At 45.4% G+C, this 22,990-nt stretch overlaps 1 protein-coding gene and 2 long non-coding RNA genes across 6 annotated transcripts in view; 2 read left to right on the top strand and 1 right to left on the bottom strand.

Moving 5' to 3' along the window:
- Positions 1 to 3,307, top strand: part of LOC113604661 (uncharacterized) — a 188,407-nt gene extending 185,100 nt beyond the window's left edge. For all 3 annotated transcript variants that reach the window (XR_008295892.1, XR_003426662.2, XR_008295893.1), the window contains one exon: positions 2,858 to 3,307. This is a non-coding gene — a long non-coding RNA (uncharacterized LOC113604661). The remainder of the gene's footprint in view (positions 1 to 2,857) is intronic.
- LOC113604664 (uncharacterized) lies at positions 230 to 14,692 on the bottom strand. 2 transcript variants are annotated; one of them, XR_008295891.1, is made up of 5 exons: positions 14,309 to 14,692; positions 13,989 to 14,089; positions 12,001 to 12,112; positions 2,159 to 2,259; positions 230 to 2,022 (listed from the first exon to the last, which is right to left on the bottom strand). It is a non-coding gene; the product is annotated as an uncharacterized LOC113604664 (long non-coding RNA). The 2 variants fall into 2 exon arrangements; XR_008295890.1 differs by lacking the exons at positions 230 to 2,022; positions 2,159 to 2,259; positions 12,001 to 12,112 and adding an exon at positions 13,474 to 13,611 and having other exon boundaries at positions 14,309 to 14,684.
- Positions 14,693 to 14,927: 235 nt separating this feature from the next.
- Positions 14,928 to 16,420, top strand: CLDN23 (claudin 23). Its single transcript, XM_027077295.2, has one exon. The coding sequence runs from the start codon at positions 14,996 to 14,998 to the stop codon at positions 15,869 to 15,871; it is 876 nt and encodes a 291-aa protein (XP_026933096.1). The 5' UTR covers positions 14,928 to 14,995; the 3' UTR covers positions 15,872 to 16,420.
- The last annotated feature ends 6,570 nt before the right edge of the window (positions 16,421 to 22,990 follow it).

Below are 22,990 nucleotides of genomic sequence, written 5' to 3' on the forward strand. Positions count from 1 at the left end.
GTGCTGACAGCTCAGAGCCCGGAGCCTGCTTCTGATTCTGTGTCTCCCTCTTTTTCTGCCCCTAACCCACTCACATTCTGTCTCTGTCTCTCTCAAAAATAAATAAACATTAAAAAAACTGTGTAATTTTATTGTTGTATACAGAAAGCAACACTAAAAATCTAGGGGACTATAAGTTGACAGCGAGATCACCCGAACAGGTGAAGAAGGAAAGTCTGAAGAGGTTGGCAGACCTAAGGGGTACTGAGCTGGCTGGAACCAAAGGCATCACACCTCAGCCTGATCCCTGTCAGATCTCTGAGTCATCTATGGAATCTTTTTCTTTTTTAATTCATTTTTTAAAAATTTTAACTCCAATACACTTAACCTACAGTGTTATATTAGTTTCAGGTGTAAAATGCAGGCTCCAGGAATTCTCTATGTGACTCTCTGCTCATCTGGGAGGTGTACCCTGAATCCCTTTCACTTATTTCGTCTCTTTTTTCTTTGCTTGTTTTGTTTCTTAAATTCTGCCTATGAGTGAAGTCATATGGTATTTGTCTTTCTCTGACTGATTATTTCACCTAGCATTTTACTCTCTAGCTCCATCCACGTTATTGCGAGTGGCAAGGTTTCATTCTTTTTTATGGTTGAATAATATTCCCTTACGTGTATATGCCACCTCGTCTTTATCCATTCATTTATCAGTGGTCACTTGGGCTGCTTCCGTAATTTGGGTCTTGTAAATAATGTTGCTATAAACATAGGGGTGTGTGTAGTCTTTTGAATTAGTGTTTTTGTATTTTTTGCTCAATACCCAGCAATGCAATACTGGATTATTGGGTACCTCTATTTTTTAACATTTTGAGAAATCTCCATACCATTTTCAACAGCGGCTGCACCAGTTTGCATTCCCAACAAGAGTGCAAGAGGGTTCTTTTTTCTCCACATCCTCACCAACACTTGGTTTTTCTTTGTGTTTTTTATTTTATTATTTTTTTAATGTTTATTTTTGAGAGAGAGAGAGAGCGAGAGAGCAGGGAAGGGGCAGAGAGAGAGGGAAACACAGAATCTGAAGCAGGCTCCAGGCTCTGAGCTGTCAGCACAGAGCCCAACACGGGGCTCGAACCCACCAACCTCGAGATCGTGACCTGAGTTGCTGTTGGACGCTTAACCGACTGAGCCACCCAGGCACCCTCATATTTTTTTATTTTAGCCATTCTGACAGGTGTGAGGTGATAGCTCACTGTAGTTTGGCTTGCATTTCCCTAATGATGAATGATGTTGAGTATATAGAATCTTTTTTTTTTTTTAACCTCCAAAGTCTCCAAAGGCAAATTTACCCACACCCACATCTCAAGCCCTGGCCGTCTTCCTTCACCAACACCCCAGCGTCGAGTCCCCATCTTAACTCTTGGACGTGGCTTTCACCATTCACCCAGACACCAGGCTAAGCATCACCCTCATCCTTCCCCCACCACGTTAATTTTGCTTTTCTCTTCTCCAGTACGATCGCTTCTGTCCCAAGTCTGACACCTATCACCTGCAGCATTACAAAATCAGCCTCCTAGCCAGTCTCCCTGCCGTGTTCCCTCGGTCCTGCTGGAGAGATGGCTCAAAACCAAGTCAGGCATTCCCTTTCCAGCCACGGTACTTTTCTTGCCTGCAGAATGAAGACTACGCCCCTCAGATGGCAGCTTCGTCCAGAAGACACCTTAGCTGCTGCTGCTCATGAGATCACACGTGCACACATTCACACCAACACACATTCACTGATTCTTAAGAACCACTCCATGGTCTTGGGCCTGCCCGTTCCTCTGCCTGACACCCTTTCCCCTTTACCTGCCCGAAGTCTCATCTTCCAAGGACCAGTTCACCGTGTGTCCTCTCACTGGCTTCCCTCAGGCTGCCCCCTCCCCTCTAGGAAGGGGGCTCACGGCCCTGCGTGACAGGTAGGCATTGTTCCTCCTGAGGACCCCACGCGGTACCAGACAGAATCTGTGTGCGCCTTGGGATGGCAGTGGCCTGGGGTGGATTATGCCACTAGAGAAAGTCCAAGAAACAAGAGAACATCGTTTTCAAGTGACAAGCATAGAAGCAAACTAAATGAGTAAGGAAAGAGTCACTGAAATGAGAAGAAAGAAGTATGTGGGACAATGGGCACATACGTTCAGCTCACCAAATGAGACGAGATGATGTCACGTCCTTCGTTGTTTTCAAGTGGCTTGACACGACATTCTGTCCAATTTGACTTTAAGCACTGGAATAGTACAACATATCCTTTAAAAAAAAAGAGAGAGCCATTTATTTCCATATTCACCAGGAACTGGTAATTGGTCCGGTGCTCAGAAAAGAACCTGATTCCCTTGATACGGCCAACAGTTCAACTTCTGAATGAGGATGTGGGTTGAGTAAAAATAAAAACAATGTTTGATACATTTTTTCCTTTTTATCTGCAGGAATAAACAGATTAGCTAGACTATAGATTGGAATTTTAAAACTCCCAGGAAACACATTTCCTTAGTTACATATCTAGACAATGAGAAACCCTTGACACTGGGCCACATTCCAAACAGTGATGTTGAGACGCACTGCAAGGAAGTTCAAGGGCATGCTTTGATGACAAAGAGGAATGTGCTGAAGCAGATAGGGGGCGAATTTATAAGGTTCTCCTCTTCTGCCCAGAAGGAAATCCATCTGTTCATTTCCCAAGGGCACATCATCTCCAAAAGTCATGCTGGGACTTTTGTCCCTTAGGACAAAGTTAATCAGCAGTGAAATTTATGTCTTATTGAAGAGAGAACAGCAGAAAAGAGACCAAGTGTAAATCCTGAACGCCTAACAAAATATTACAAGAGTTGTCCTTTTAACTTTACAGGCCCTGGCTGGAACTTTTTGCCAAAGGGATGGTGAAGAGGTAGCTGCAAGTAGGATTCTTTGGGGGAAGTCAATCCAAAGTGGGTTGGAAAAACGAGGCCCGCAACAAGCAGGTAATAGCCCCAGTTTGTTCTCATCTCTCTCTATCCATGCCCTGGGCAATCCCTTCCCACACTCACTCTGGCCTTGGCCGTGTGACTTGACAAAAGCGAGCAGAGACTTGCAGAGTACTGGTGCATTAGAGCGGCCCCCTCTTGCTGCCGGAACCCCAGAACCACACACAAAGTGCCCCCGGCAGCCTCCAAGATGCCGAGAGACCCTAAGGCCAGGCCAGGCTGTGTGGACACCTCAGCTGCCCCAGCAGCCCCCAGCCCCCATGTCAGAGGGTAAGGCCAGCAGAAGCGTCACCCAGCCAAGCCACAGAATGAAGAGAAATAATAAGTTATTGTTGTAAGCCATGGATTCTTGATATACTCTTTATGCAGCCAAGGCCCACTGATTCAGTACTTTCAGGCTTGAAGATAGAAATCATGCTGTACGTAAGTGCGGATTAGTCATAATTCAATTATATGTGAATGGAAAACACATTGTCAGATTCTCTAAAGTCTACAAATGGATTTTAAAGTAGCCAAATCTCTCACCAGGATGTCATTTCTTACCAATGTCCTCCCTTACTTTTACCTGCCTTATCATGCAGTTCAAAATTCAATACTTTATAGGTCTCCCTTAAGGAACTTCCTCTTCTCCTAACCATTTATAGATAAGAACTCTTGCCTCCAGGAGGTGAGTTTTAATGCCCCCACGATAAGCAATAAGCAACGTTTTACAGGCGATGTGACTAACAAGTGGCACAGCCGGGGCTTCTAAATCCTGTGTCATTGCTTCCCCTGGGAATCTTCCAGCTGACCAATCCCCCAGTCAGCCCCCTCTCAAAGGGATCAGTGCGTGTTCCCCCAGCCAAAGTGGGGGCACCTTTTCCAGTTAATTAAGACTGTTGTTTACCACACAGCCAGAAGCCATTCGGAATATCGTGATGAGTATTGTTCATGAATTGCACTCTAGTAAAATCAAATACCCAAGAAATTTTAAATATATTTAAATCAAAACACAAACAACATGTGGCTGGGGTTTGATAATAGCATAGGGCATCAACTGACCATCTTTCTAACGATCATGCAGAAAGATTCCAATTCTGATGGGGTCATTTTCTTTTGATTCACTGCCTTCCTCATTCTACCGACTGTATCTTATGTATCCTCAACAAAGTGCTATTCCAATTTAGAATTTACATTTGTAGTCTCCAATTATATAGCAACATTCTACTTTAGAAATGCTCTATTACATTTTCAGTGACCAAGAAAAAATATTTTTATTATTATTTTTAAATATGTTAAAAAACATTTATTCATTTTAGAGAGATCTTGAGCAGGGAGAGGCAGAGACAGAAGGAGACACAGAATCTGAAGCAGGCTCTAGGCTCTGAGCTGTCAACACAGAGCCCAACGTGGGGCTCAAACCTTCGAGCCATGAGATCGTGACCTGAGCCAAAGACAGACACTTAACCTATTGAGCCACCCAGGTGCCCTGAGAAAAAATATTTTTAATCAGCTTTAGAGTTCTGTATCAAAATTAGACTGAACCAACTTCTAAGACTTTTTATGTAACTCCTTCTACGATCACCCAGATACAGATGAATCTAGTCTCATCGATGTTAATAAAAAATATTATTTTAAACTGCCTAGTATATGTTACATATATTATGAAGGTTCGTTAACTCATTCATCTTTATAACACTCTGGTTGAGTAGGAGCTAATCGCTCCATTTTATACTTGGAGAATAAAGTTAAGACCCTGAGAGCCGAATGTGCCCAAAGGCAAACAAAGCATGGCCGAGCCAGGCTTACACTCACGTCTGTTCAGTGTCAGAGCTGGCACTGACTGTCTTCACTCTATAAGTCTGAAAGTCGCTTCTCCTCTCCACACCTCTGAATCCACATCAGGAAAATAAGAAGATTGGAGCCCACCTTCTCATGGCCCTTCCAGCCCCAACAAGTGTTTCTTTGGACACACCATGGTAGGCTCGTCCATGTCCCCCTTGTTGGGTTTTGTCCGGGTCAAGAACTGAAGTGTACCTGCTCTGTTGTTAACACGATGTGTTGTTATTGATCCAGGTGAACCAAAAAGCTGATTAAAATGCCTGACCGATGGCATCCAACTTCACAGACAACTGACAAGTTTTACAAGTTTAACAGGTTCTGTTTTGAATGGCTTCTACCAAATGGAGGTGGAAGAGAATGTTGGCCTGATGGGAAAATGAACTTTTTCTCAAAAGCTCATGCTCAGAAATTGTTCTGTGTTACGGCATTCATTTTCTAGCTCCTGGGCTAACCAAATCCCATGCAACCCAGAGGTGAGCAATACACATTTCTGCACCTTTCTCAACGATGTGCATGTGAAATCACTATCCACATGTCAGTGATACATAACCTCTCTGTTCCTCATACTCAAGCTACCTCAGTGAAATTCACCCCATCTCCGTCTGTTGATGTGAAACATAACTGTGAAAAGGAGCAAGATAGGACACAGAACTTTCCAGGGCGGTCTAGAGTGTTTTCTCCTTTTAGCAATGAGTGGCAGAGAACAGAAATACAGACAAGAGAGTTTGCCAAATTTATTAACTTTTACTTTATGCATATAAATTGAATCCTATGGAATGGGGCAACAGTTCCTTTTAAAGCACTATAGCTTTGATATCTTTAGGCTAAAACTTCCCTTTGAATCTAGGGGCGCCTGGGTGGCTCGGTCGGTTGAGCTTCTGACTTCGGCTCAGGTCATGATCTCACTGTTTGTGGGTCTAAGCCCCACGTCGGGCTCTGTGCTGACACTTCGGAGCCTGGAGCTTGCTTCAGATTCTGTGTCTCCTTCTCTCTCTGGCCCTCCCCTGCTCACAGTCTGCCTCTCTGTCTCTCAAAAATGAATACATGTTAAAAAAAAGATTTTTAAAAAAAATTCTTAAAAACTTCCCCTTTAATTTAAACTTCCTAATTGAAGCTTAATGCCTAGCAGTATACAGTTTTTGCCTATTACTGGGTTTAAGGGATTTCCCACATGTATTTAGACATAAAATAATATGGTAAACAAAACATTGAGTCATTCATGGACTTGTACTATCTGCTTAGCAACCACAAGAAAGTGTATTCAGAGATCCAGGAAGAAAAAGAATGTGTTTCTTAACTGTTTGTAACCATACAACATTGACTACAGTTACAGCCATGATATTATTAAAAATGACCTTCCAAAAGAAGAAATAATGTAAAAATAGGAAAATGGGATATAAGGTCATCTATTTACCAATCTACACTATAGTTACCAAATATATTCTGGAAGTTCAAAGTGAAGTTCGAATGTAAATTTTGAGGCTCATGACTGATTTAAGTGTTGAATTTTGCCCTTGCTGTTTGTCACTATGTAAAGAGTGCTTCTATATCATGCGTAAACATGAAAAACACTTGGAAATATAGAAAAATAGCACCCAATTTTCTTCCTGAAATAAGTGCATATCATTTCTTGTGTGTGCATTTCTGGGAACTACTGAACGTCACGTCACAATAGAATTCAGCTTTATTTTTCATCTAAGAGTAGGTCTAGTTGTGGCCATTTTAAAAGGTGGCGCATTCACAATTATGGAAGAGATGTTTGTGTCAGAAGAATGCGCAACTTGACTTTCAAAGTCCAAAAGATGGAGAAACTTAACTGACTGTAAACTTGCAAAAGTTGAGTTTTCAAAATGGGTTGGGGTGACTGGGTGGCCCAGTTGGTTGAGCATCCAACTCTTGGTTTCTGCTTAGGTCATGACCTCATGGTTCATGGGTTCTAGCCTCTTGTTAGGCTTTGTGCTGGCAGTTGGAGCCTGCCTGGGGTCCTTTCTCTCCCTTGCTCTGCCTCTCTCCTGCTTGTGCCCTCTCTCAAAATAAATAAGTAAACTTTTTTAAACTCTAAAAAATAAAATAAATAAAATAAATTCTACAGAAAGGAAAAATTGAAAATGTATAAAATCTCAAAGAAAATAAAAAGCAATAGTAAATCACACCTCTTCAAGAACAGTTAATATTTTAGTGTATCTCCTTCTACTGTTTTCCAATACACGTATATATCTTTTTAACCTAATTGGTTTCATACTGCAATTTGATTTTATAATGTGTTTATTATAAAGGGTACTACAGTGGACATCCTTATAGCTACATCTTCCCACATCCTTAGTTTATTTCCTTGAAGCAAATACCTAGAATGTTAATTGATAAATCATTGAGACAGCACATATCTAAGTCTTTAAAAAAACAAACTGCAACATCACCTCTGCAAAAATTCACTATTTACTTTCCCTTCAGTAATGACTTTTTCCCCAACTCTAGCCAAGATTGGGTAGTATTTTTCCCCTTAACATTTCCAGTTCAAGAAGAGAAAACTGGGGACACCTGGGTGGCTCAGTTGGTTAAGCATCTGACTTCAGCTCAGGTCATGGTCTCAAGGTTCTTGAGTTCGAGTCCCACGTCAGGCTCTGTGCCAACAGCTCAGAGCCTGGAGCCTGCTTCAGATTCTGTGTCCCCCTCTCTCTCTGTGCCCCTTTCCTGCTCATTCTCTGTCTCTCTCTCCTTCAAAATAAACATTAAAAAATTTTTTTTAAAAAAAGAAGAGAAAACTGGCTTCCCCATGTTTGGTTTTGGATTTATGTGAATAAAAGAGTCATAAGAATTAAATAAGAAATTATTTAATAATTTAATTTATTTATAAAATTAAATTATAAATTAATTAATTTATTTAATAATTTAATTAATTAAAAATAAGAATTAAAAGTGATCAATTAAGAGTCATTTAATTGATCACTTTTTAATTCTTATTTTATTTTATTTTTTTAGAGAGAGATGGAAAGTGTGAGTGGGGGAAAGGGGCAGAGAGAGAGAATCCTGAGCACTCCACACTCAGCGCAGAGACCGATGCCACAACCATGAGATCATGACCTGGAGTCGAAATCAAGAGTCAGACGCCCAAACGACTGAGCCATTCAGGTGCCCCTAACTGAACACTTTTGACTATACTTATAGGTGTTTATTTACTTCTATGACTGTGCATTTTCTTTGCCCAGTTTTCACAGGGGTATTAACTGTTCCTATTGACTTGCCATATAGACGTAAAATATCGACTACTCTTCTGCTACAAAAACTGAAAAAAAATGTGTCCAAATTTTGAGGCATTACTAAAGTTAAAATGTTAAGCTTCCATACAGTTAAGTCTGCCAAGCCTTTTCTCTATAATTGCCATCTTTGATGTTTTGCTTAGAAAGCCTTTGCACAGCCTATACATTTAACCCCCTCTCTACTTCCTTCCACTTCTTTCAGAATTCCTTTTTGTATGTAACAATATGGTCCACCTAAACTTGTTTTCCTTGGTTCTCTATGTATTTTGTGATGCAGACATATGTTTGTTTCCTTCTCCCAAAACTCAGGGGTTGCCACAACACAACTGAATTTTCATGCCTTTCTCTATAAGTTGAAATTCCACCTTATCAAATTATAAGTTTATATATAAGTAGGATCTGTGTTTTTTACTATATTTTATACTTTATTTAAAAAATTTTTTAATGTTTCTTTATTTTGAGAGAGACATGGAGTGAGAGCGGGTGAGGGGCAGAGAGAGAAGGAGACACAGAATCCGAAGCAGGCTCTAGGCTCCGAGATGTCAGCACAGAGCCCAACGTGGGGCTCGAACTCACAGACTGTGAGATCATGACTGGAGCTAAAGTCAGATGCTTAACGGACTGAGCCACACAGGCACCCCTTGACTATTTTTATTAATCCATCTTCCTATTCTAGTACTACATTCACACTTGAATTATTAATTAGACCTTTATAGCACATTTAACAACCAGCATGTGTGCACTTCACATTTTGCTCTTTCAGAAATTTCTTAATGTATTTCATTCATTTATATTTCCAAATGAGCTTTGCAATTACCTGTTCAGTCTTAGCATGACTTTTTATTGGATTTGCACAGAATCTTTACATGAACTTGGAAAGCATTACTATCATTATAGTTCTCGGTTTTTCCATTTAGGAGTTTGCCATGGTTGTGATGCAGCATAAATTTTTGCACATGCACACACACATGTGTGCACACATACATGAACTTGTAAATAAGAAAATACCCAATCTCAAAATGAAAACTATGTCAAAGACCTACAGGAATCTAGTCCATGGCATGGCAAATATGTTTGCTCTGCAGTAGACAGGAATGGACAGGGCTGAAGAGAAGCAGGCTGTGTAAGATAGCGAATGGCAACTGGGTCCTGGGAACACCCCACCCATACCATGCAGCCTTATCTTTGTAAAGCAGCATCCTAATGCTAAGCCAAGAAAGGTTTGGAGCCCTCAGAAGATAAAACTTAAGCAAGCTTTTTTTCCTATGTGGCATGATACCCCAGAATGCCTTCTGATACATATGAGAGGGATGGAAAATAGATTCATGCTTTTGTTTGTTTTTGTGAGAGAGAGCATGAGTAGGGGAGGGGCAGAGAGAGAGAGAGAGAGAGACAGAATCCCAAGCAGACTCCACGCCCAGCAGGGGTGCAAACGTGGGGCTTGATCTTATGACCATTAGATCATGACCTGAGCCAAAATCAAAAGTCAGACACTTAACCAACTGAGCCACTTAGGGCCTCCAATTCTTGCTTTAGGTAGGCAGTCACCATACAGAGTGAAATATGATAGATTAGAAGTGATATACCATCATAGGAGCCTTATTCACAAAAGCCAAAATGTGGACACAACCCAAATGTCTATTGACAGGTGACTAGATACACAAAAGGTGGCATACACATACAATGAAATATTAACTCAGCTTTTAAAAAGAAAGAAAACTCTGGAGGCACCTGGGTGACTCCATCAGTTAAGCATCTGTCTCTTTATTTCCACTCTCCTTGTAATCTGGCGGTTCATGAGATCAAGCCCCAAATCAAGCCCTGCTTGGGATTCTCTCTCTCTGCCCCTCCCCCACTCACGCTCACTCACACTCTCTCTGCCTCCCCCAAATAAATAAATAAAGTTTTAAAAATCAACAAAAAGAAAGAAAATCCTGATGGATGAACCTTGAGGACATTATGCTAAGAGAAATAAGTCAGTTATGAAAAGACAAATAGTGTAGAATTCCTAAGGTGCACAGAGTAGTCAAATTCACAGATTTTTTTTTAAGTGATGAATGCTGTAACCTCCATATGTGTTATAGTGTGGGAATTTTATGAAACTTCTTTCATCTATGTAGTACACATTTATTGAGTACCTACTGTGAGCTAGGCAGTATCCTAGGTGCTGAGATACAGCCACGGACAAGTGTAGCGAGGTTCCTAGTGTTTGGATCCTCCAATGCGATGGGAGAAACACAGACTATAAACGGGTCAATACATAATTAATTTGAAAAGTTTTGGTAGTGATAAGTTCCACAAAGAAAACAAATCTGGGTGATGTGATACTGAGCTGACTGGGTACCACTTTAAATTAGACACCAAAAGTTATATATTTTTTACAACTTTGGGCACAAAGGCTAGAAAAATCACTGTTGGGCTAGTTGCCAACAAGGTAAGCTGATGCTAATATCAAAGGGACCCAGTTCAGCTCAGGCTGTTTTAATGCTGTTTTACAATAGAGAATGATTATAATTTAATTTTTGATCAGTTATTTTTTATTCTATAACCTACTGAAGTGGATTGGCCGTTGAAAGACTAGTGACAGTGTTTAGGGCCTTCGTCTGTTGGAAGTAAAGTATAAGGACCTTGTATAGGGACTCTGAGGACACCTCTGGGAACCTCTTGGCCTGCTGAAGTCTGTAACGTGACTTCCAAGATAAGGCACTGCGGAAGACTGGGATTTTGTACTAGGTGTTATCTGTGAGCCACTCTGTGAAGGCCGACAGAACACCTAGCCTTAGTCCCTTTAGAATCAATGGCTGGGAACTCACTATTCATCTGGAAACCTAGGGCACTGTAAATAGAGTCTTGTCTTACCATAGGGCCCGTCTTCAGAAAAGAAAGCTATTATAGGGTCTGGGGATCAGCTTACACTGACAGGTACTAATCTTAGCAATAATTCATTCCATGCCACGATTCGTGCTTTGTGTCTCACTCCGCCTTACGGTGAACTTTGGAGCCCACAGAACAAAGAGCTCAGGTCTATAATCAGATACTACACTAAGTGCTATCATTTCTTTCTCTCATTATCATAGAGAGTTACCCCCACAGGGCTCCACTTCATCGTCCTAAATATCTGGAGCTATCCTATATTTCCTTGTTTTCTATGCTGAGGATTAGTAAGCATTCAAGCAACAAACCAGCAAATTTCTTTACGGAGATGCGTTGACACCCGGTTTTGGCCAGACAGTCATCTGTAAGAGCAGTCTGTGGATACGATGTCTAAGAATGCAGGACAGAAGGAGATACAATTGATTTGTGAAGTGGATACGGTAGCCAGGCTCTAAGATGGATTTCAGGGCAGAACAGAACAAGAGGAAAATGACCCCTGCCCTCAAAGAATTTACAACCTAGCTAGACAACCAGGTGACTCAAGTAATGAGGAGTTGTGGCAGGTGCTATAATAGAAAAGGGTGTATGGCAGGACCCAATAGGAAAAGTTAACTCAATCCAGGAGACTGAGAAGCCCTCCCAGGAAAAATAGCATTTAAGCAAAGGTCTGAAGGGTACCTTGGGGTTGGGAAAGGGCAGGCAGGACTCTAGGAAAAGAAAACAGAAGAGGCAAAGATCTTGGGACAAAAGGGAACACAATGCTTTGGAAAAGAATGGGGTAAAAATCCAGTTTTGGGGGGTAATGGTGTGAGAAAGAGATAGGGAGAAGGGAGATGGGTAGGAGTGGGTAGCTGGGGCTGCATTGTAGATGGCATTAAAAGCGGTTAATTTAGGCACAAGATTCAGCTTTGAAGGCCGGTGTGGCTAAGAGAAAGGGAGAGAGGAAGCACGGGTGTAGGAAACGAGTTAGAAGCCAGTTTAAGGGAAGATGGGAGAACGTCACAGGCTTAGGTAGAGGCAGTGGGGAAGGCGGAGGAATGGAAGGGCAGGAGACAGATACAGGAGGCAGAACATACCGACTCTGGCCCTCCCAGGTCACACAGCCTGGACTTCATTCAATCCACACAGGAATCTACATGAGAAGGTGATTCAGATCCCATAAAGTCTTTATGAAGTCTCTTTGCTGTCCTATACAACAAAAAGTTAGGCTCCAAGGTAAAGGCAAACTGTGAAATGCATTCAAAAGAAAAAATATCCTCTCAGAGCTGAAAAGGATTTCAATTGTGGTTTTTGTTTTTTGTTTTCTTTTTGGCTGCACTGGCTTTGTGCCCTATACTTCCCTAAGCCTAAGAACTCCGTGGGGCTTGTAAACACAAATGTCATCACATTACCCAGAGGAGTCCCATTCAGTGGGAATCTGTGTTCTCCCTAAGTGATGGCCCCAGGTGATCTTTAGTTCAGACAAATTAGGGAGCTGCTGGGCCATGGGAGACATGCTGATATTCTCTTGTATGTGGTCTTTATTATTGGACTCCACTTACACAAAACTCTAGAAAATGCAAACCAATCTATAGAGACAGAAAGCAGATCAGTGGTTGCCTGGAAATAGGGGTGGCAGGCGGAGATGCGAGGGAGGAGTACCCAGGGCAGAAAGAAACTTCTGTAGGTAGTGGATAGGTTTGCCATCTTGATTAGGGTGATGGTTTCACAGGTGTGTGTACATGTTGAAATCAAGGCTGGGGCAATATTCTTGCAGGTATTGGGCGTCCTGATTCCAACACCTGTATCTGGAGGGGCAAGGATGCCTTGTTGGTATATCTAGCCGACCCACAAATCTCAGACAGGAATGATTTTACCAGTGAAAGAGTATTAGTAACAGGAACTATGTTCATCATCAAAGTCTCTGGAGACTGGAGACAAATATAGGTAAATAGCTGAAGACAGCTGAAGTGTGTATATTCTGGAGTGTGACTTTGACTCAAGGCTCTCTAATGTCATCTAATCGCCGTTAGAGCAACTTAGAAGGTGGGAGCAATCAAACTGTGCATCAAAGGATGAATGGATAAACCAAATGGGGCATATGGATACAGTGCGATATTATTTAGCCATACAAAGGAAGGAAATTCTGGTATGCACTACGACATGGATGGATCGTAAGGACATTATCCTAAGTGAAATGGGCCAATCATAAATACTATATGATTTCACTCATATGAAGTGTCTCTCGTACTCAAATTCACAGGGACAGAAAGTGGGATGGTGGTTGCCGGGGCTGGAAGCCTGAGGACCGGTGGTGGGATGGGGAGTTTTTGGCTGATGGGTAGAGTTTCAGTGTGGGAAGATGAAAAAGTTCAAGAGATGGTTGGTGGTGAGAGCAACATAACAGTCTGAATGAGCTTAATGCCGACGGGCCGTGTACTTAAAAATGGTTAAGATGGTAAATTCCATGCCATGTGTATTTTACCACAACTTAAAAAATACTTTAAGTTTATTTATTTTGAGAGAGAGAGATCAGAGGGGAGCAAAGAGAGAGAGAGAGAGAGAGAGAGAGAGAGAGAGAGAACCCCACGCAGGCTCCTCGCTGTCAGTGCAGAGCCTGACGCAGGGCTCAATCTCATGAACCAGGAGATCACAACCTGAGCCAAACAAGCATCAGCTGCTTAACCGACAGAGCCATCCAGGTGCCCCTAAAAAAAATTTTTAAGACATGAGACGTGATTCCTTTCCCTGGTATTATCCACTCTAGAATGCTCAAAATTGTTTCAAGTCAACACTTAACTTTGGTTTTTAGAAGTATGTGGTTTTAATTTTAACCAAGTATAAAGGTAGTGCACTTCCATTGTAAGAAATAGGGGAACTGAGAAAAATATTAAGAAGAATTTTTAGTAAAATGTAAGATCATGACTCTCACACAAATATAAAATGAACAGGTGTCAAAGATGTTGTTTATTATTAGTAAGAGAAGAAGTATGTTACATTGACAGGTAAACAGCTAACATGAATTTACAAATTGGTCAGTATCGACTAGGCAATAATCACTTAGGTTCTACTGACACAAACTTACTTGCATTAGGATCCTGTGGTAGATACAACTGAAAAGTGTGCTAGACAGGACACCCAGTAGCACCCTTCCCTTGTTTGGTCTCTTCAAAATCTTCCACGGGGCTAAAACAACAACATCATCATCATCATCATCATCATCATCATCATCATCATCATCATCATCCTTTGGAAACCCTCATCCCAGGAAAACACTCCCTTTGATTCTTTTGAGTCAAACTTAAACCGGAGCATGAAGCTTTTACGAAGCACGCTGAGCAAGTGTTATTAAGCAAATGAAGTGCCTTCCCGGACGCCCTACTCGACCGGACCCTCCGTGCGCACCTGCCGGCGCATCTCCCGAAAGGCAGGGAGCGATGGCACCGCCCACTCGGCCTCGAGCGCCCGAAAGGCAACGGCTCAAAACTTGGAGCTGACACCGGACCCCGCCGAGAGCGGAGCGGGGAGAGGCTGGCTGCGCAGGGCCCTCGGGCGGGAACGGGAGAGACTCTGGCGAACCCAGATCGGCCGCGAACGAGGGCAGCGGCACGGCCACCGAGCCTGGTGGGGCCGTCCGGGCGGCGCCGCCTCTTCACTCCCCCGCGCTAGGCCGGCGGGGCCGCGGAGCCGCGCGAGGAGTAGGGGCGGGGCGACCTTTGCTCCGTCCCCGGAGACTGCGGGGCGGGGTGTCGGCGCCGCCCGGAGCCGGCCGCGCGCGAGGTTCCCCGCCGCCTCCCGCTCGCACCCCCTCCGCCCCTCCCACAGGGACCTGCTTGGCCGCGGCGGCCGCCTCCGGGCGTCCGCACCTCGGCCCTCGGTTTCGGTCAGACCCGCCCGCCAGCTGGTTTCGATTGGGGACGGGAGGCCGGAGCGGCCGGGACGCGCGGAGGGAAGCAGAAGCGAGCCGCGGAGTGGGGACGGTCCGGCGCCGGAGACAAAGGGCGCACGGGAAGGAGCGGGGCGCCCGCGCTCACTTCGGGGGCCGGAGCCGGGGGCGCAGGGGCGGCCAAGGAGGCAGGTGCGGGCCCCGGGATGCGGACGCCGGTGGTGATGACGCTGGGCATGGTGCTCGCGCCCTGCGGGCTGCTGCTCAACCTGACGGCCACGCTGGCGCCCGGCTGGAGGCTGGTGAAGGGCTTCCTCAACCAGCCCGTGGACTTGGAGCTGTACCAAGGCCTGTGGGACATATGCCGCGAGCAGACCAGCCGCGAGCGCCAGTGTGGCCAGCCCGACGTGTGGGGCTACTTCGAGGCGGAGCTCGTGCTCGTGGCGCGGGGACTCATGGTCACGTCGCTGGCCGCCACGGCCCTGGGGCTGCTGCTGGCGTCGCTCGGCGTGCGCTGCTGGCAGGAGCGGCCGCGCTTCGCGCTGGCCGGCCTCTCGGGCGTGGTGCTCTTCGCCGCCGGCCTCCTCAGCCTCATCCCGGTCTCCTGGTACAACCACTTCTTGGAGGACCGCACCGTCCTGCCCGCCGACGCCAGCCCGGTCACGGTGCACGTCAGCTACAGCCTGGTGCTGGGCTACCTGGGCAGCTGCCTGCTGCTGCTGGGCGGCTTCTCGCTGGCGCTCAGCTTCGCGCCCTGGTGCGAGGAGCGCTGCCGCGGCTGCCGCAAGGCGCCCCCTGGCAGCCCGCGCCGCGGCAGCATCAGCACCGTGCACGTCGACTGGCCCGAGCCCGCGCTCGCGCCCGCCATCAAGTACTACAGCGACGGCCAGCACCTGCCGCGGCCCGCCGACCTCGGCGCCGCCCGCAAGCCCAGGGTCGGCTTCCCCATGCCGCGGCCTCGGCCCAGCGCCTACACCAACCCGGTGGACGTGCTCCGCGGGGAGAGGGCCGACACCCCCGACGCCTCCTTGCCGAGCACCGGGTGCTGCCAAGGCTCGCTGCCCTGCGACTCCGACCTGTAGACGGCGGCCCCCCTTCCTGCCCTGGCCAGGCTCTGCCCGGACAGAGGACTCGCTCCACCACGTCCAGCCTTGAACTTGTTTGTTACCTTGTAGCCGGAAACACCTGGCTCAGAGTCTGAACCCGGACACGTTCCTGTAACCGGTTTGGATGGTGATGTTCCTTTCTTGTGGCCAAACTAGACTCCTTGGACAATTAGTTCAGGGTTTGTTTGGTTTTCTTTTTGTACAGTTTAGTCTTCCTCTCGAGGGATCAGGGTCCTCATATGGAGTGACGCGTTTTTCATACTTTAAGCTGAAGGAGATATAGAAAGGGTGCTTTTGCCTCGTGTTGACGTGGGACAATAACAAAACGTCAAAATCAGCAAACAGAGGCCCCAAAACCCTGTTTTAACACCTCGAAACAGTATCCGGAAATACCAGTGAACCTTACATCAATATAATTTTTTTTCTACTGTATATAATTTATTCTTATGCAAACTCTCAAGAGACCAATATACTGGCTATGTTTGAACGAAGCTCTTAAAATAAATGTAGAGCCATGCAAATACCGGCAGTTTTTGTGGCTTTCATGGAATAACTTGTTTAACTCATATTTACATTTCTTCAAGTATGCATAGGATTTGTCTTTATTACTTTTTTTTTTTTTGGTGGTCACTGCAGAGTTTCTGTATTAGAAGCCAGGTGGGATTGAACAGACTAACCTTATATTGCTCTATTCCTTGGCTACCTCACCCTGGACTTAGAGGACCATAAATTAAATATTTGGTACCAAGTGGAACCTGTTAATCACATCGGATTAAGGAACATGGGCATAGATCTCTTATTTATGAATAAAAGCTGAAAACGAGTTTCAGTATATTCCCTCAAGCTGTTTTGTCTCCAGTACAACCTTTAGGAGTTTAATCATTCATTGCTAACAATTTCCTGGCTGCTTAAGCACTGTTTCTGAAATCTAGCACTCAGATCTTTGCCCCTCTTAGCATAGGATTACTAAAAGGAGCCAACCCCCCCCCCCCCCCCCCCCCACCACACACACACTAAATCCCTGATTGCTTTATTTTCAGGTTTGGGCTGGTTTCTGGGCAAAGCCAGGTCTATTGTTGAAAAAACTAGAAGCACCAGTTTCCGACACAAAGTGAGCCTAGAAATCTTTTCCTCTTGTAACAGCGGTGCCTAAAATCACAGGTAGGCTGCTAAGTGTTCCATGAGGGAGACTAAATCTCCAACAGGGCCAGCTCTCATTTCAAGCTGTTGATTTAAGGGTGCCTTTTACTGAGCCGAATCTCATCTTTAAAATTTACCCTTGGCATCCAATTCAGAGGTAGGAATGTTCAGTTCAGTAGTGAACTGGTAACAGAGAGCTGTACCGTAAGTAACTAAACGGCACCTGCTGCTTATTAGCAATGGAAAGGATAATATAAATTCGCTTCCTTTGCCATTTTGTACCAGAATCACCTGTTTTTTGAGATCAAACCTTAAAGTGCAGGTGTATCATTTGGTGACCTCTTTCAAATGCAAATTCTCATTGGGTAGGTCTGGAGTGAGGCCTGGAACTGATTTCCTAAGGAGCTCCCAGGAGGTGCCAGAGCTGATGGGAGGCCCCCACTTGGGGCTGCAAAGGCTTTCCTTGGGACTGTGCCTGGCTCAAATTGCAATCCTTCCCGACTGGCAGCACAGAATCAGACCTTTGAGAGCTTGCCCCCTAGGAGAGCTAGGGCACTTGCTCCAGGGAATGGGGCCCAGATGGAGAAAAGGCAACACTGCTTTCTCAGCTAACACCTCAAAAGGCAGGGATTAAGGGCCTGGGAAATCAGGACCTAGCAGACAACACACATAAAGATACTGGGTTTCTAGCAAGTATTGAATTCACTGAATCCTGCCTGCATAATAATTCCAAATATTTCTTAGAGAAGCCTGAGTGGAAACAAAACTAGTGTTTTGTATGTTTTCACTTTTCCTCCCTGCCCAATTATTCTCCTGTGGCTTATATTCAAAACAGTTCCCTTCTGGTGATTAAGACTTTGTTTTCAAGAATTAGAGCTCCATTTTTGCCCTAGCACAGAAATGAAACCAAAACTGCTTTTAAAAATGCAAACTGGCTTTTGCTATAAAAATATTCAAGAAAGCCTGGAAAGGCACTCCTGCATCAGGCTGGGATCTGTTTGGAGACACACGGGTCATTCTGTGCCACAGCAGCATCAACGGACAATGGCTTTGACACACAAGACGCTGGACCAGGCTGGAGCCTCAGGAGTGGCTGTTGTGGGCCTGAACTTCTCCTGAACTTCCTATGGACTAGCCAGGCGATCTCCCCGCAGGGAAGACACTAATGGGGAACAGCACAGCCGCTCTGCCTCAAGCCTCCCCCTCCCCCACCATCATGTACCAACATAGCTTGTTCTGAATAATCCCAATCACGTACAAAGTATGTGTCCCCAGTTACTGGCTGAAGTCTTCTCAAGATTACTCCAATTATGCCTGGAGGGCGGGGAAACACGTGGAAGTGGAGGAGATACTGTGTTAACAGGCTTCCGGCTCTACCTGTTCTGCAGTGAGGCTCTTCTGGGAGCATGCCCTCACTAAGGAGGGGTGAGGTTTTAGCACACAAGCTGTCGAGCCTTTGTGGAGGCTGTAGGAGGGCCGTCAGCGATGCTTTGCAAACCACCCCCCACTGCACAGATCGTCCAACTGGTAGTTTTGGGGATGCTGGTCATCTCGTCAGCACCTTTGTGGACACTTTGGAAAACCACCGTTCCAGGCTCTGCGTTTGTGGAACTTACACACTCTAGCAGGAGAGCTGTGTACAAGGAAAATGAATAACAGACCAGAGCCAAGGGCTGGGGGAAGAAAAGAGTGGGATTTTAGGAAAGGCAGCCAGGAAGGGGGTGATGGCTTGACCGGAGAATGGAAAGAAGGGAGAGGGGAACGTTGCAGGCTGAGAGAACAGTGATGGCGCAGCAGTCCAGGCACCAGGGTGGTTTGCTTCTGTCTCACGCTAGAACAATCTGCTAAGGACAGGAAGAAGTAGGAGGTACCTTTGAGCAAGCCTTGGGAAATCCTGCCCTCTCCCTGTTGTCAGGTTAACCGCTTCTCTAGGAGGGAATACAGTCTGGAGCAAACGCAGTCTTTTATAGAACGTTGTCCGAATCAAGGGGCACCTGGGAGGTTCCGTCGGTTAAGCGGCTCACTTGGCTTCAGCTCAAATCAAGAACTCACGTTTTGTGAGCTCAAGCCCTGCGTCGGGCTCTGCACTCACAGAATGTGTTCAGAATCGAATACGATTCAGTTTGTGACTAACTGGTGAGAAACATCCTGTTCTGTTGATGTATATAGATAGCCCACAATGCAGGGCCACATCACATCCCCAGGGTTCTGGATCTTACCCCCCTATCTTAAAATGAAGACCTGTCAATCATGTCTTTAAAAGCCTCAGGATGTTCCTTGTGTGTCATCCACTCTTAGCTTAAATGCCATTCATGGCTTGGCCAAGGCCTGTGTTTTTTCATAGTTTTCCCCTGTCCCATCGCACCCTAAATGGCTGCTCTCCCCCATCAGCTTCAAGGTGTCCTATTTGAACACATCATCCACATGTTCAAGTGTGCCGTTTTTTGGGGGTACTTTCCTGTTTCACCTCTAAATTGAAGGCAAGGGCGTGGTTTCTATGCATTTTTATAGTCCCAGAATGGGTACTAACACTTGTTCAGGGCCTGTTAGCAATTTATTAAGTTAGGGGCGCCTGGGTGGCTCAGTTGTTTGAGCGTCTCACTTTAGCTCAGGTCATTATCTCGCGGTGCGTGAGTCTGAGCCCTGCATTGGGCTCTGTCCTTACAGCTCAGAGCCTGGAGCCTGCTTTGGATTCTGTGTCTCCCTCTCTGTTCCTCCCCTGTTCACAATCTCGCCATCATTATTCCAAATAAAAGCTTGTGTGAGGGGCCAGGGAGGAAAAAACAAAAACAAAAACACAACGTGTGTGCGATTCTCATCCGGTCTTCCCAATGACCTCCACCCACATTCCTCTCTCCCCACCCTGCAAGCTGTGAAATGAGCCCCTCCAGTAAATCTCCATTACACAGGACTGAACACAGGAAAACAAGGGCTTTGGTCCAAATCAAGGGAAATACAGACAAGGCGTTTTGGAGTGGGGGTGGGCGTAGGGCCTGGGAGAGGCAGCGCTGACCAGGGGGTTTGTTGTCCCGTGTTGGTGTGTGGAGAGGAGGGCTTAAACCTTGAGGTAGACGCAGTTCTACAGCACTCTTGTCCCACCAGCCTGCCCAACACGTCTGACAGGGAGGCGGGCGCCGCTGGGGGGTTTTGGGGTAACGGTGGGGTTTGGAGCTGATGGCCAGGAAAGAATTCTTGAACATGTCTTTGGTGCAGAAAGGTGATTTTATTAAAGCACGGGGACAGGGCCTGTGACAGAGCTACATGGGGGTTGTGAAGAGTGACTGGTTATATGCTATGGAGTTGGGAGGTAAAGTCAAGAGGAAGTTTCTTAGAGGGATTTCCATATGCTAAAGACTCACATTACTGTTGGCCTTGCTATTGTCAAGCTAAGGTCAGTTTTTTTTTCCCCTCTAGCAAAGCATTATGATTAAGACCTAAGAAATGGTATAGTCTGTATTTGCCTCAAGGATTTGTCAATGGGCTGCAGGTTATGAGGAAATTTAACTTAACCTTCCAGTTCCTTCTTGCCTTTTCTCCCCCCATCACTCTGGAGGGGAGGGTGATGTTGGGGCTCCAGGAAGCTGAGTCTGTAGGTTTCTGAAGATTAGGCTATGGATAAGATTGCCTTTTTCTTATAATTTACTAAGATATTTGTGAACTGATGGAGACTCAGATCCTGCACGACTGTGATCTCTATCAGGTAACCATTGGCTTTCTTTCCTTTCCTTTGTTCTTGGGCAGGCAGGGGTCCCTGAGGAATATCCCACGTAACCCACCTGGGGGATAGGTGTGCTAGCTTGTGCTTGGCCCTCCGCTTGTCTTATGCTCCCTCATCATAGCCACATTCATAAACCAGCGTGAGGTCCAGGCACAGAGCCAGGCAGGGCAGGCCAACTCACCGGTGAGGAGCACCTCTGCCATTCAACATGGCCACCACCGCTCTCCCCCAACCACCTTGGCTTCCAATCGTGCCAGTGCCCCCCAAAGAGCTGCCACTCATCACAGGGCTGAGGGTCCCCGCAGTTTTACTAGAATTTGGGGGGAGGGGGGCGGCTGGCATATGCTTCCTAATAACGTAAGGAACCTGCCCTTGCTGGACTTCCTAATAACGTAAGCAACCTGCCCTTGCTGGACTTTGGCTTTCTTGTCTGTACAACGGGGAAGAATGGATTCGATGTGATCAGAGGGCCTTTCTAAATTTAGTATCTTGAGAGTGAAAGGTAAGAGTTAGGTGCAGTGAAGAGGAGAAAAATAAGTAAACAGTGAAGGTTTAGGAAGCTCATTGACCTGTAAATTGCCTGATGGCAACTAACTCCATGTTCTGGCTCTTGGTTTCTCTTGAATTTCAGAAGGCTTTCAGCAGTTAAAATAGTAGGAACTTGATGGATCCCTCCCATTAGCAATGATCCCCCATTTATTTCCTAAAGAGAGTATACAGTGTTTAACTGCTGGCTATAAACATAAAAGGTCAAGTTTTGCATAGGGCTCCTTGACTCTAAAGCATGAACCAGTTAACTTTGGTAAAGCTCCTCGGTCTCTCCAGAAGAGAACCCAAACCTCCCAACAGATTATAGATGTTGAATTCCTATAAGGAAATTCAAATTTTATATCTGCCACGGGGTTTACTACTCCAGCTCTTTACGTGGAGAAAAAATTAAGAAATTAACACCTAATACAGAGACCATCACAAAAGGCGGCTCTTAGAGTTAATATGCCATTGCTCCAAACAGGTAAGATTATGAATCTGATATAATTAAACCCAATTCTGGGGATAGGGATGGTTAGGAATTGTTCACCTTATGAATGGGTACTTAACATTTATACTTAAGTCTTTCCGGTTAAAAGGACATTCAGATGTGTCTTGTAAACTCTTAACTATAGCGAAAGCGTAACAGGATGTGTTGAACTAGATTCAAGTGGCATAATACTTAGACACACATTCATAGGGGAACAAAGAGAAAAGACATAACTGAGCCAGGGCAGAAGGTGGAGGGAAGGGGTGCATCCACGGACACACAGATTTGGCTGCAGTCAGCAACCCTTTTCCCCAGGAAGAGGAAACGGAGGTCCTATCTGGGATCTAGCCTGGAAGCGAGGCCCGCAGGTTAGAAGGTGCGGCCAGGAGTTGCACTCTAGTGGACAGCTTGCAGAAGTAGGAAGCAGACGGAGCTGGCCAGAACACAAGCCTTGGAAGTCCCATGGAGGCTTGAGGTCCACAGGAGGTGAAGGCGACGGCTGAAGTGTGTCCAGGCAAAGTGTTAATACTGCCACAGGTCATCCGTGCATGGTTTCAAGCCAGATTCTTGTGTGGCATTTTTACTCACTTTTGCACAGAGAGGCAGAGCCTTGCCAATGGCCAACTTGGCAGTGAGATGGTTCTCGGGAGAGGTAGCAAGAGAAATCTAAGATTCCCTCTGTGGATGAGAGAGGTCTCAGGCACTTTGGTGCTGAAATGGTTTTTGCCAAATACAGCTAAGCACCCGATCAACTTAATGCTGCTCTGTGCGTCTCCCAGGATCAGGAAAGGCGGAGCCCACAGTGGTTATTTGGTCAAGTACTTGGGAATTTTTATACTTGACTGCAAAGCACAGTCTGTTTTACGTACCACACTCACAGTAAGAAGCCCAGGACTTCTCTTTATGCTTTGTAAGAAACTAAACTAAATATGTTCTCAGTCTCTAGTGTGCAGGCATTTTTGTATTTTCATGAGATGTTCGATTGGCCTGAGAGAGGTTCTGTTAACCCCCTTGTTATCACTGGGGAAACAGTTTCATGATTAAGTGATTTGCCCAAGGTTGCTATTGAATTTTAGACAATACTGCAGTTACCCGTCTCCCATCACTGATACAGTGCCCTTGATTCCTTACATAAGTGTGAAGGAAGATGTCATCTCGAAGGCAAGCGGAAGTATTAGTGGTCAAAGGGACTTTGGGATCTAAGTAGCATCTACATGTT

The sequence above is a fragment of the Acinonyx jubatus genome, chromosome B1 (genome assembly GCF_027475565.1).
Source record: "Acinonyx jubatus isolate Ajub_Pintada_27869175 chromosome B1, VMU_Ajub_asm_v1.0, whole genome shotgun sequence".
NCBI lineage: Eukaryota > Metazoa > Chordata > Mammalia > Carnivora > Felidae > Acinonyx > Acinonyx jubatus.

Excerpts from the sequence above, each read along its gene's own strand:
- CLDN23 (XM_027077295.2), top strand. The coding sequence starts at position 14,996 with ATGCGGACGCCGGTGGTGATGACGCTGGGCATGGTGCTCGCGCCCTGC.